At 32.8% G+C, this 12,712-nt stretch overlaps 1 protein-coding gene across 2 annotated transcripts in view; it reads left to right on the top strand.

The window, feature by feature from the left end:
* LOC124367341 (transcription factor AP-2-epsilon) overlaps positions 1 to 9,756 on the top strand; it is a 142,271-nt gene extending 132,515 nt beyond the window's left edge. For both annotated transcript variants that reach the window (XM_046824098.1, XM_046824089.1), the window contains 3 exons: positions 6,242 to 6,386; positions 6,516 to 6,687; positions 7,878 to 9,756. In XM_046824098.1, the coding sequence (XP_046680054.1) occupies positions 6,242 to 6,386; positions 6,516 to 6,687; positions 7,878 to 8,012 (452 nt within the window). In that variant the 3' untranslated portion in view covers positions 8,013 to 9,756. The remainder of the gene's footprint in view (positions 1 to 6,241; positions 6,387 to 6,515; positions 6,688 to 7,877) is intronic.
* The last annotated feature ends 2,956 nt before the right edge of the window (positions 9,757 to 12,712 follow it).

Here is a 12,712-nt window from a genome sequence, read left to right as displayed (position 1 = left end):
GAAAACACCTTTGAGTTATGGGCTTGCAGATATAATTTTATTCGGATTCAAAGTACGGACGTATCAGCAGGACAATTTTACTTCATCTGACACCTCCATCATTTGCTCCTAGTTCTTGCTAAGGTGATTGATCCCAACTATGAAGCAGGCTTTAAACGTCGAAGGGTGTGCCTTCCTCAAACTTTCTTCGTTTAGACACTGCATGTTTATTAATTATTTTCTTTCATATACAATCAAGGCTTACACCAGAGTTTGGACGCATTATAATTTATCTGCATTTGGTACAATTCCATTAAATGGGGAATATAATGAAAGCGCAAGGAATCCAGCTACAAAATGTTAGGAATCAACTCAATTTGTTTCTTCTTATAGTATCTAACAAATATTTACTCTCGATACACTCAACGTCAAGAGTATTCTGCTGCAGTCCATGAATGGTGTCAATCTTGGCGAGTCCATTGATCGATCTGCGATCATCTGCGGACGGACCCCGGACCAGTCGACGGCGGGCGGGGCGGAGTCGAGTCTCCATTACCCTCGGGTCACGATCCGATGGTCGGGGACTCGTGATTGCGTGCGTTCCCCAGCTGCAGTTTAGCTTCGGCGAGCAAATGACATCCAGCCTTTGTTGTGAGAGGTTTCTCTTCCCCGGCGTGTTCAAAGTGGTCTCTGGAAATCCGAGTTCCAATTGACTTCGCGATACGTTCAGTTCAGTGAAGAGGCAACCTTAGTCATGAAACACAATTTCAGGGGCTACACTAGAACGGCCAAATGAACAATGAATAATATAGTTTATGATGTGAACATATTACAAAAAGAATAATATTATCACGCTAGCAATTATTACCTCGTCATTCGCACTTAACAGGAATGATCAGATCTCACGCGCCATCTTCTTTTTGTTTCACCTACAACTGAACTTCACATGGCTTAGGTATTAATTTTAAGAGAGGACCGTTCTCTCTTTTATGAAGGAAGAACACTTTTCTGCCACGGAAAACCCTAATCGTGATTCCCTTTTTATTGTAATGTTTATTCGAAACTCAATCGTCAAAGAACTTTATTTTGAACGATGAGAAAGCTAAAATACAGTCAGCATCCACTTTGAAAGGCAAGAGAGGTTAGAGATGAGGAGAGATCGAGACAAAGTAGGGAAAGCAAAGAAACTAACAAGGACTGTACTAGAAGCTGCAGCAGCTTAGACAGCTTAGAAACCGGAGGTCGAGAGGCGGACATTTTGCCCAGAGGAGGCGGACAGGAGACTGTGAAACGCGCACAGGAGTCGATCGGAAGCTGCTGTGTAAATCAGTCAACAGGCCCTCGCTACCGGCCAATGAGGATATGATAAAACTGGAGTCTTTACTTCTGCTAGCCTGTTTCTTAATTCTTGATTAATGTGACCATTTTTATACTCCTTTCAAATCTAAATGTTAGCTTACAAAAGTGGTTTTATGTGACTATGTATTCTGCTTGCTATTTAGCATCTCTCCTCACTATGAAATTACCACAGAGAAATTCAATATATGAGTTCAAATTCAATATATCTCGTATATCTTTACTGATGATAGCCTCTGGAACACTTTTTTAAGCGTCCTCAAGTCTAAATAGCTGTCAAAAAGTTGAAATTAAGCAATAAAAAGGTTCAAACCAATAAAAGGCATATATTTATTTGTTATGTTCTGATTCTGTGTTCATAATTAGAAAACAGGATAAAAATCAACAGAACATAAGTATTAATTTTGTAAAATTTACGATTTAAAATCTAGAAACTAAAAATCCCACATGATGATGAACCTATTTCAAAATGGGATTCAGTAATGAAAGTAATTTGTAGGGGGATGTCAATAAGCATATTGTTCTTCCAGGACCGTAACGATTAGGAAGAGCGGTGTGGGACATTGGAGAAGCAAGAGCTGACATATAATACATTATCTTAAAAAGAGAGCATATAAAATACTAAGCTGTCCCGGGCTACCGAATCGCTAGTTACGGTCCTACAAACCAAGAAAGATGGGAGAAGTCAGATCGTTCCTCAAGTCGCTGTCGACGGAAGCCCAAGGGGGCGGACACTGACGGCAAGCAGCTCCTGGAACGGGCGCAATCACGACCAGAAGCGGGAAACATCTCCATCCTTCCGAGCGATTTTAATGAACCACCGAGAAACAAATTAGCCGGTCTGGAAAGTTAATTACAAACTATTCCTTGTTTGCTTGTAAATTTATCATCATACTGTTGGCAGTTGTGATTTCGCATGTTCTTGTCGGTTTGAACTGTCCGATGAATGCAGTTTAAGGGCGGCAGATAAATTTCATAAGACAAGTTTTAAAACTTCATCATTCTTTCATTGTGCCTGCTTCGACGCATGACTGAACTACTTGCTTGGAAGTTCTAAACATTTATCTGTATATTGCTTGGATCGAGGATGAAAGTTAATTAAGCCCATTATTGTAAATACTTTTATCGAATGATCTTTGCTTATGTCTATAACAAAGTATGTTATCAGCGCTACACAATGCTTAATGAAAATGTACCGCAGAGTGGAAAGTCACGTTAAAGTTCGGATTCTGCGGATTAAGCACCTCCACAGCCGCCCAACGGACTCAGAACCCCCGTAAAACAGTGTACCTATCTATACACGCTCGCTAATAAAAATGTATCGCAGAGTGGAAAGTCACGTTAAAGTTCTGATTCTGCGGATTGAGCACCTCCACAGCCGCCTAACGGACTCCGGACCCGCGTCAAACTGGTTTGTATCAGTCGGTAATTTAGAATGTAATTAATTTCTAAAACGATTCCGCCACAATTACAGGAGTTTCATCGAGTTTGATTCCTTTAACGAGGCTCCACGTCCGCCCTGAACTGCATCGTTGACGCCCAAATTATTTACTTAATATTCTCCCAGTCGAAGATTACGTTGTTTGTGGATGAATCGACTAACGGTGACTAGGCTCGCTTCCTGTGCCTGAATTATATGGCATTTACACCTACCGTGTGCTGAAGCTACATTTTGCATACAGGGGAGAAATAACATCAAACATCAATTACAAGGTTTGTCTATGAAGTCAATTATTAACAATGGCAAGAATCAAGTGTTTTGTTGCAACCACCAACCGATTAACCGTGCTACCCCATGCTCCGTTTTAAACTGTTAATGAATCAAATTAATAGTATCTAATAGCACGTTAGCAGAAAATTCTTAAGATTGGTGTTGTGCAAAGCTCTGCAAATGCTAACCAAAATAGATTTCATTTGTCTTTAAAAAGGAAAAAATAAAATCCGCGTAGAATTCTAGGCTTTTTATTTAAGTTATTCGACTAGACAATTAGGCATTAGATTACTAATTCCCTTTACCTAGTATCAGAGCGACTGAAGCCTGGATGACATTTTTGATACTTTTTCATAATAACATTTTTTTTGTTCGGAATAAAATTAATAAGCTTTTTATAGCCTTGAAAAATAGTTTTGAAAATGAATAAATATAATACAACTATATTATATCTCTGTGTAAAGATTTTGAAAAGTTAAATTTGAAGTTTTAAGTAGTATAGAAGTTGGGAAAATGCGTAATAAGATAGTTAGTTGTATTTCCTGGAATCACATAGCCGTTAACGGACATCCAAGTATGAATATTTCTACGGTGAAATACACTTCTGAGGGGTTTAGAAGAGAGGCTCACGCTAGTAGTGTGCTTCAGAGATTAAAAATATACACGTTATGCACTTTAAATTGAGTATTATTGTACTAACTTGTATAACAACTTTGTTTTCTAATCAATGTTATATCATTGAAATTTTTTTTATACCAGCCTAATTTATGTTTAATTTTTTTATAGTAGTTTTATGGATAAGTTATTAGTTATTAACACAGTTAACTGCTATAAGATAGAGCTATTTATACTCGGGTACAACACAGAATAAACTTAGAACACAATTTGAATACGCCTAAGTGAGTACGATAGTGAAATCATCAAAAGAAACCAGTACTTTACAACAACCCGGTAAACGGTAGGTTGATTTAATAACTATGATTTATAAAATGTGATGTTAAATTGGAGTTGTTAATTGGATTTCTTGAATAATATTTGAGAATGTAGTAGCTTACATTTTTAGTATAAACATTTTAAGAGACATTCATATAATTTGTTATAATTGTAAATGTGATTCATGAATTAAATTAAACAGGAATAAAAATTGTACAATTCGTAACTTCTTGGAAACTTATTCTAAGCTTGAGCACTGAAGGAGGAGGCAATTACGATACTTAGATATAAACACATGAGGTACCCTCTATATCTACACTTCCTGTACAGATAACTGCTAGCATCGCTCAGTCACACGTATAGACTATGGCTGATTCTAACCGATACTGTATGTTGCACAAGCACAAGACGGCCGGCTATTGTGGTGGACAATGGATTCGGTAGCGCTTTGTACGCATTGTCTTGGCGCCACCTCAATCGGCGGACTTATTAAAAAAATCTAAACAACCGCTGATTAATTTACAACCACAAATAATAGGATTCGTGATAAAAAGAGAAGCTGGAGAAAATGAATTGAAATGGTATTTTGATTACATTCTCATTGTTGTCGAGCGCTTGTTTTGTTTTTAATTACGCCGGTAGATTATATGTAGACCGGTCACTGTTGTGCCTCATGTCAGTTGTGGCTGAAAGTCCCTTCGATAAGTTAGTCAACAGTGATTCATATCCTAAGTTAGTCAACGATGATTCATATCCTACTCGGTGAAGTAAAATCAGTAGAGGCTGAGAGCCTTTGCGGCGAGTTAGTCAATAATTGTTGATATCATACTATATAAGGTGAAGACAGTACTGTAATGACTGAGAAGCTTTGCAGCAAATTAGTCAACTAATGGTTGACATCATAATTCGTGATGTGATTTCAGTAAAGGCTGAGGGCCTTTGTGGAAATGTTAAGACAGTAGTGGCTGAGAGGCTTTTTAGAATGGTTGTCAGTAGTGGCTGAGAGGCTTTGTGGAAAGGTTAAGTTTGTAGTGGCTGAGAGTCTTTGCAGCAAGTTAGTCAATAATGATTGATATCATAGTTCGTGAGGTATTGTCAGTAATGGCTGAAGAAAGTCAATCAATAGCTGTTGATATCATACTTTATGAGGTGAACACAGTAGTGGCTGAGAGACTTTGCTGACAGTTTTTTGGTGAATTTATCAAAAGTGTTTGACATCCTACTTGGTAAGGTAAAGTTAGTAGTGGCTGATAGACTTTACGGAAATATAAAATAGTCAGTCAATGGTACTTAACAACCTACTTACTTGGCGAGCTGGTCAGTAATGATTGAAAGACATTTTTGTTTTTGGAAATATTCAACAGTGTTTTATATCCTACTAGGAAAGTAAAATCAGAATTGTTTTCTATACTGAATCCTTGTTGTGGGTAATACAAGTTACTATCCCTCAATTTGGATGCCATTTTAAACAGCCAATACTAGTAGCCTAGTAATGAGACATGAGTAAATGAAACTAATTCAGATTGTCAGAAGTGGCTCTTAACATAAAAGCCAAAATGGTCAGTATTTCTTTATAGTAAAATGTAAAAATATTACTCAGTATTGACTGGTAACTTATTATTAATAATTACCCTAACTGTCAGTGCATTTACTTATAATAATAATAATACTTTATTTTCTACCAATTACAAACAAATACAAAACAATTTACATTCTTTGGAAATACACTGACCAAAAACCAGTAGCTGGTCAGCATAACGAAAACAAAACAATTTACAAAAATAAAATAAAATGAGTCCTTTCCTAATAAAATAAAAACAATATTCCAACCAACAAGCTGCTCTCCATGACGTCTGCATCTGACTAAAACGTCCAGAGGCATATAATGAAAAACAGTACATATATATACACACATACATACAGTATACATAAATATACAATACAATAGACAAAGTTGCCATTAACCTATATTCACAATAAATCTGGTATCTTACAGCTTTTCGTTATAAGAGTAAGATTTGTTTGAAAAATCTTGTACTTATCACGGAAAATCCATTAAAAAAAGTACATTAAATCCATTGGTAAATTAAAGTTAAATTAAGTTAAATTTTTAAGTTTTGTATTCAATCAAATCCAACAATATATAATATAGAAAATATTTTATTGCAGGAGTTTTGGGCTCACTACATTTAGTGGTATATGTGTTCATAACTGTCTAAATCTCTTTTAAAATTTGAGACTTCAAAGTATTTTTTTTTCCAGGAGAGGCAATTCACCTGGCACGGGATTTTGGATATGTCTGTGAGACAGAGTTTCCTGCGCGCCAAGTAGCTGAGTACCTGAGTAGACAACATACGTCAGACCCCACCGAATCCTACAGGCGAAAGGAGCTCATCCACGCCACCAAGTAAGTTTTCATACTCTTAAATACTCGTACATATTTCAGGTGCAATATTTGTAATAATAAATTTATCCCTGTAAAATATTATTTATATAGAGAAAAATAATGTTTTCTCATCTATTACTTTGTTTACAGGCAAGTGACCAAGGAACTGATGGACCTATTGAACCAGGATAGGTCCCCATTGTGCAATACCCGGCCTCAACACATCCTGGAGCCTAGTATCCAGCGACATCTTACCCACTTCTCCCTCATATCACATGGGTTTGGCAGCCCAGCCATCGTTGCAGCCCTCACTGCCATACAGGTGATTATAACCCTTAGATAATTTGGAGGAAGGAGTGGAGAGCAAGTCAAATATCTCAGACTAAATTGAGATCTGTGTGTAATGACCTCATATAAAACTTTAAAATACCAGATATGACTTTAAATTTTCAATGTTAGTGATCAAGTGGATAATGGGAATACACTACATAAAACCGTGATTGTTTATCATTATAAATATTTTGTTCTAAATGGAAGAATCATATGATTTAAGTTTAATAACTGCAGACTGTGATTATTTAAAAAATATTATTAAATTATTTTTTGGATTTGAATAAGTTATAGGATTTAGGAATTGTGAATGACCAATATTTATACAGCATTATGTAACAAGAATTGTGCAATAATGATAATTATTTATTTGCAAAGTTAATCATATTAACAAGTTGTAATATATACAACTTCTCCAGACATAGTTGAGGATGACTGTGGTGACCCATCAATCAATGTATCACATTATTGTGAACTATCCCTAGTACTGAAATAAATGATTAACCTAAATATTATGTCCGGCACCTGATGATTCAAGGATCTAGAGTAGGTATAATGGGAACATGTGGATTCTTTGTTCCTAGCATATCAAACTAAGTTTTTTGTGCACGAAATGCCTTGGCAGTCCTTCCTCAATTCAGTATATATTTGAATCTAGGAGTTACATTGTTGTTGGTTACGACATCTAAGGAATTATGGATTCTGAAACGTAATTAGATTGAGGTACTCATCGTTCAGTGTTGCATGAAATTTTGAAACTTGGATGGATGTCTACAGAGTAGGCGATTTGAAGAACATATACACACTCCTATGTAAAGAAACCTAAAAATTAAAAAGCAGTATTTAGGTGAAGTCCTTATCCAAAAATTCAGTTCTAACATATTTTACTCATAAGATTTACACTATTAAGACTTTGTAATTCGGAACTGTTTAACTTATTTGTACCTTAAAGGTGCTTTCTTTAAGAATAAACTTCACACAATACATAAAATAACTTTAATAAAAGTGCTATTTAAATAATAACTAATGTATAGTAAGCAACTTATATATTTATTTTAATCTCTATACTACACCTAGCAATGGCAAAATCTGTGCCATTGATGAAGGCATCTGGATAGTAATAATCGTCTACTCTCAAAGGGTTAAATTTTGAAATATTTCTGTTATTCTTTACTATTCCAGAACTTCCTGTCTGAGTCACTGAAGCACCTGGAGAAGATGTATCCATCGGGGAACAGTCTCTCGGTGAGCTCGTCACAGAGTGGTGTCTTGTCTGATACGAAGCCCAAAGACTTAGGGAATGAGCTGAAGAAGTGAGGATGGTTCCGGCGGGGCTTGGAGGCCCCCCCTACGACCCCTCTGCCATCCCACACCCCCATCACGGCCATCCGCCACTCCTGGCCGTACAACTAGTGCCATAAGGGATGTTATCGTAATCGTAGCAATCAAAATAGTCTTCCAAAGTCAGCGGGAGTCGGTCGAAATCGACGACGTCACAGATTGGAAATCCGCTTTCGTCATAAATTATCTCATCGTGTAGTTCTTGTTTCTGTGTCAATAATGTGCTCTCTCATTTAATAATTGCATTTTTAGACGTTTATCCGTTTCCTTTCTACCACATCGATTTTTCACTTACTTTCCTCAAGATGTTTTTGTGAAAATTGTGTTTAATTAAAAATTTCACAACCTGACTAATAAAGGTGTGCCATATAAGTTTTAAATATTTTATTATGGATTTAGAAGTTTGGGCTTATACTGGATAGTTCGGGAAGGATCTTTGTGACAGAGTGTAGAGCTAAGCTGTTTCAAAAACCCACCTAATACCAAATTACATGTGGGTATATAAATAATGAAACACATAATAACTTAGTACAAATAACTGATCTTCGTTTAAAGAGCTCTAATTTTTGCTTGTTATTATGGAACAAAATCTTTTCCATTCAAATGCAAATGTGTGACATGGAACAAAGATTAATTTACTGTATTTAAGCTCACTAATTTAAGATGAATTGTTACAAATCATAAATAAAAACTAACAAAACTGGAATTTTACATTCCTTCTGTGAAATTAGATTACCTGTAAGGTAATGAAATGTTACTGTATTTAAATCTATACAGAGTCAAAAATTACTGTAGATTAAGTACAGTATTGTATGCATTTAATATATGACTATATTAGTCATTGTGTAAGGTTTGCCCACTTAAATACTCGATAAATACTCAAGGACTTTTCCTACTATTTGTATGTATTGTATGTATATTATATCTGTGCCAACCATGTACAAAGTATCAAATTGTAAAAACATGACTTCATTTTAGGTAAGTGTTTAGTGTGAATTATAGATTTTAATAGAAATGTAATATATTATTATATTGGTTTGTTGTGTAGTGGATTTTCTCTTGTAATAAAAATTATTTCATCGTTTCATTTGTAGCATATTTTTCAAGTTGCTAAATTCTGTGTGATTGCTAATTTTTAAATATTAAATCAATCGACAAATTCAATAGTTGTATTTCCACACTTTAAATTGGTTATAAAAAAAATAACTTCTTTAATTCTAATTTTGGTTGACTCTTCAAAACTATGACACATTGAAGAAAATCAACACTTTCATCAGTATCCATCTCCCAATTATTTCTAATTTCAAAAATATCCTATATAATTGTGTTACTTGTTATAGTTAACTAATTACTAATTAAGTCAATTACATTTCTTTGAACATACTTCAACAAAGATTTGAAGACATTTCAGAAGCACTATTGTGCGTAAAAATTAATGAATTTAATTAATTAATTGAATCAGTAACAATACTCTGAATTACATTTTTCAATATACTGAAACAACAGTTATTTTTATACATTTTTAAAAATTCAATTGTCTTTAAAGTCTTATTTATGTCTGAACCTTAAATGCTAAATTAATAAACTTTTCTGAGAAAATATTATTTGCTAAAAATTACCCTTATTATTTATTATTATCTTTTATTATTATTTATATAAAAAGACAAAATAAGCATATCTTTTGTAATTGTACCATCTAAAAGAGTTTTTGTTAACTTTACCACACACTGGTTTCAACTATATAATTTGGTTTATTAATCATTCTCTAAGAAACAGGATATTTTTTAGAAAGTTGAAATTCAGTAAGTATATTTGTTTATGTATTTAGGAATAACTTTCAACACAACATCAGTGTTATTTCTAAGCATGTATAAACAAAATTGTATTTATGTTTATTTCGGCTTACTATTTTACACATATAGTATCTAGTGAGATATTTATCAAAATAGAAGGAAACATTTGAGGGCTGTGTTAAAAAGATTGCAAATTGATTAAAGTGTAAGATTTAAAAACAATTTAATTTTTTAGATGTATAATATATAATAATTTCCAATTTGACTAATTTCTATTTGCTTTGTGAAAACTTAAAACTTGAGTTTATTTTTATAAATATGATTTATCATATTTATGGTGTAATATTTAACCTAAAAATATGGGTTTACGATACCATCAAATAATTTATGAATGCTCTAAAGTAAAACAAAGTTTCATTGAAGCCAATATTTCAAAGACAGTCTTATAAAAACATTTTGTAATTTATGCAATTAATAGTCTTTCCGGCTCAGTTGGAAGAAGTGGGTAGATTTTGTGACAACTGATATATTATTAATTTTTTCTCATGGGATTTACATGTACTCTATATCTCAAAAATGTATTGTGATACACAAAAATAGCCCATAACAAAATTGTTATAAGCATTACAGAATCGTTTTATTTTTTTCTCTAGGATCATAAATAACAGAGAATTTATGTCTCTTTGAATTTGTTTGTGTCCCATTTGTTAGAAAGGTTAAAAAAACAGAAACCATTTTTAATAGTTATGACAAACTTAAATTGTAGTTGTAATACTATGTTTCTCTATAATAAAAAAGGTATTCAGATAACATTGAATTTTGCATGAATAATATTTAATTGGTTACTTCCTCTATAATACATAAAGAATAATTTTGTGGTTTAAAATTACATTTTGGTTTGCAACGGATTTTCTACTCTATTTTAGGCTCTCTTGAGCCAAAATAGTTTTAAGTTGAAAAATAGATAGCCATAAGGGTACGTGATAAGTCATTGAATAGATTTTTCCAAAATGCTAAACAGCTACAGTTACTGAACAATAAACAATAATTGTTTTGTTTATGAAAATGTAGTTTTTTTACCTAAAATAAAAATTTATATTTCTAATTATCTGAATTTTTGGTTTGATTGAATTGTTATTTCTTACAATCCATTATATTCTTAAAAATTAGACAAACAACAAATCTCTCTAAAAATAGTCATTCTAAAATGTAAAAACATGAAACTTTTGTACCGTTTAAATCAAATTGATAACTTGATCTAATTCAGCCTTTAAGTGTATTTTGTTACATCTCTAGAAAAATTTTTGAAATAGTTTTTTTATTTATAATTATTTAAACCCAATATATTGATTTATATATAAAAAACTATGTATTTTCCCCTATGTGCTTTTAATTGGTTTTAACCATTTTTACAACTGTCGCCAATTTATAGCCTATTTAATGTTTTGAAATGGAATTCACTACGTAGAAATAATTTTTGTAATCATATTTAATTTCAACTCCATAAGAAAACAGTTTAAAAGCCTAGGAGGACATACGTCCCTACCTAGATCTTTTGGAAATCTTTGGTAACAAGGACATGGCAAAGCAGAAGCATACCTTTAGGGTGGGAGGGGGAGAGTGTGCAAGTTAATATGGGGGTTAATCTCCTCCAAACATCTGTAGACCTTATCAGTATTTTCAATCAGATAAACAAAACCCTGTCAAAATTGTAACAATACATTAACACACATATCTACACATACATATTAATATTTTGTATACCTTAAATTATCCTCACCCCTCCTCAAAATTAATTCCTGGGTATGCTGCTGTGCAAACTACAATGTTTTCAGTATGTGTATGTGAAAAGAGAAAGTTTATATTGTATCTTGCCATTTATCTAGTTATCTGTAAAATCTTTGTTTGTTTCATAAACAGTTTAAGTTTTTAATCTAAACTTCTTTGCACTATATTGAGTTTAGTAATCTGTAAGATTTGTAAGATCTAAATTCCATGACTTTTTAAGTGCTAGATTGATTTTATATGGTTGTGTTTTATTATTATAAGTATTACTAAGGTTTGATTATAGACCCGCTCAGTTAACTAATATTTTGAAAGATACTTTTGCAGTGCTTTGTCATTTCATTGTTAAAATATTTTCAGCAATAGTTTAAAATGCTATTTTAGGACAGTTTTTATTCAAATTTTTAAAAGTTGTTTAAGTTTTACGTTAAAAAAAATCATAGTTGCAAGATAAGTAACACAATGCCCATATAGAAGATAAAGAGTTCTCACTAGAATACATTTGCTTTGTTTTTAACATTGTTTAAAGATATTTTTTGACTTCTTATATGAAGTTGCCCTTTCTAACAAACAACCACTCACATCATTTTTATTCATAATATTTACAATACTACAAAGATCCTTGTTGTATTATAATAAAAATCATTCAGATCTAGAAACCTGCACAAATCAGCCTTTGGACATGACTCTGTTGACATTGTCATTATAATATGTGCTGTTTTACGTTAATATATCAAGGACAACATTTCTAGAATGTTTGGTTATTAATAATTAAGTATGAAATTAGTTCTTTAATGGTTTCAAAATGTATTTCTAGAAGCCCTGGAGAATGCAGTCTGACATTTAAAATAATGTTTTACATGGTTATATCAATTAAAATCTTGTATTCAGAATTTGTATTCAATTAAAATGTATGTATGTATGTAAACAATGCTATAGATAACTGTACAATGGAAGTAATTAAGTACAATTTTTAAAAGTTTTGCTTTAAATTATAGTATTTGAAAAAGGAATCAAATAATTTTTATTTTGTTGTTAACAATTCCATACACCTAAATAGTTATATGTACTGGAGTCATGCTAAAAGAGAATAACTTG

Source organism: Homalodisca vitripennis, chromosome 1 (assembly GCF_021130785.1).
Source record: "Homalodisca vitripennis isolate AUS2020 chromosome 1, UT_GWSS_2.1, whole genome shotgun sequence".
NCBI classification, from domain to species: Eukaryota; Metazoa; Arthropoda; class Insecta; order Hemiptera; family Cicadellidae; genus Homalodisca; species Homalodisca vitripennis.
This window is presented reverse-complemented; position numbering and strand designations above follow the sequence as displayed.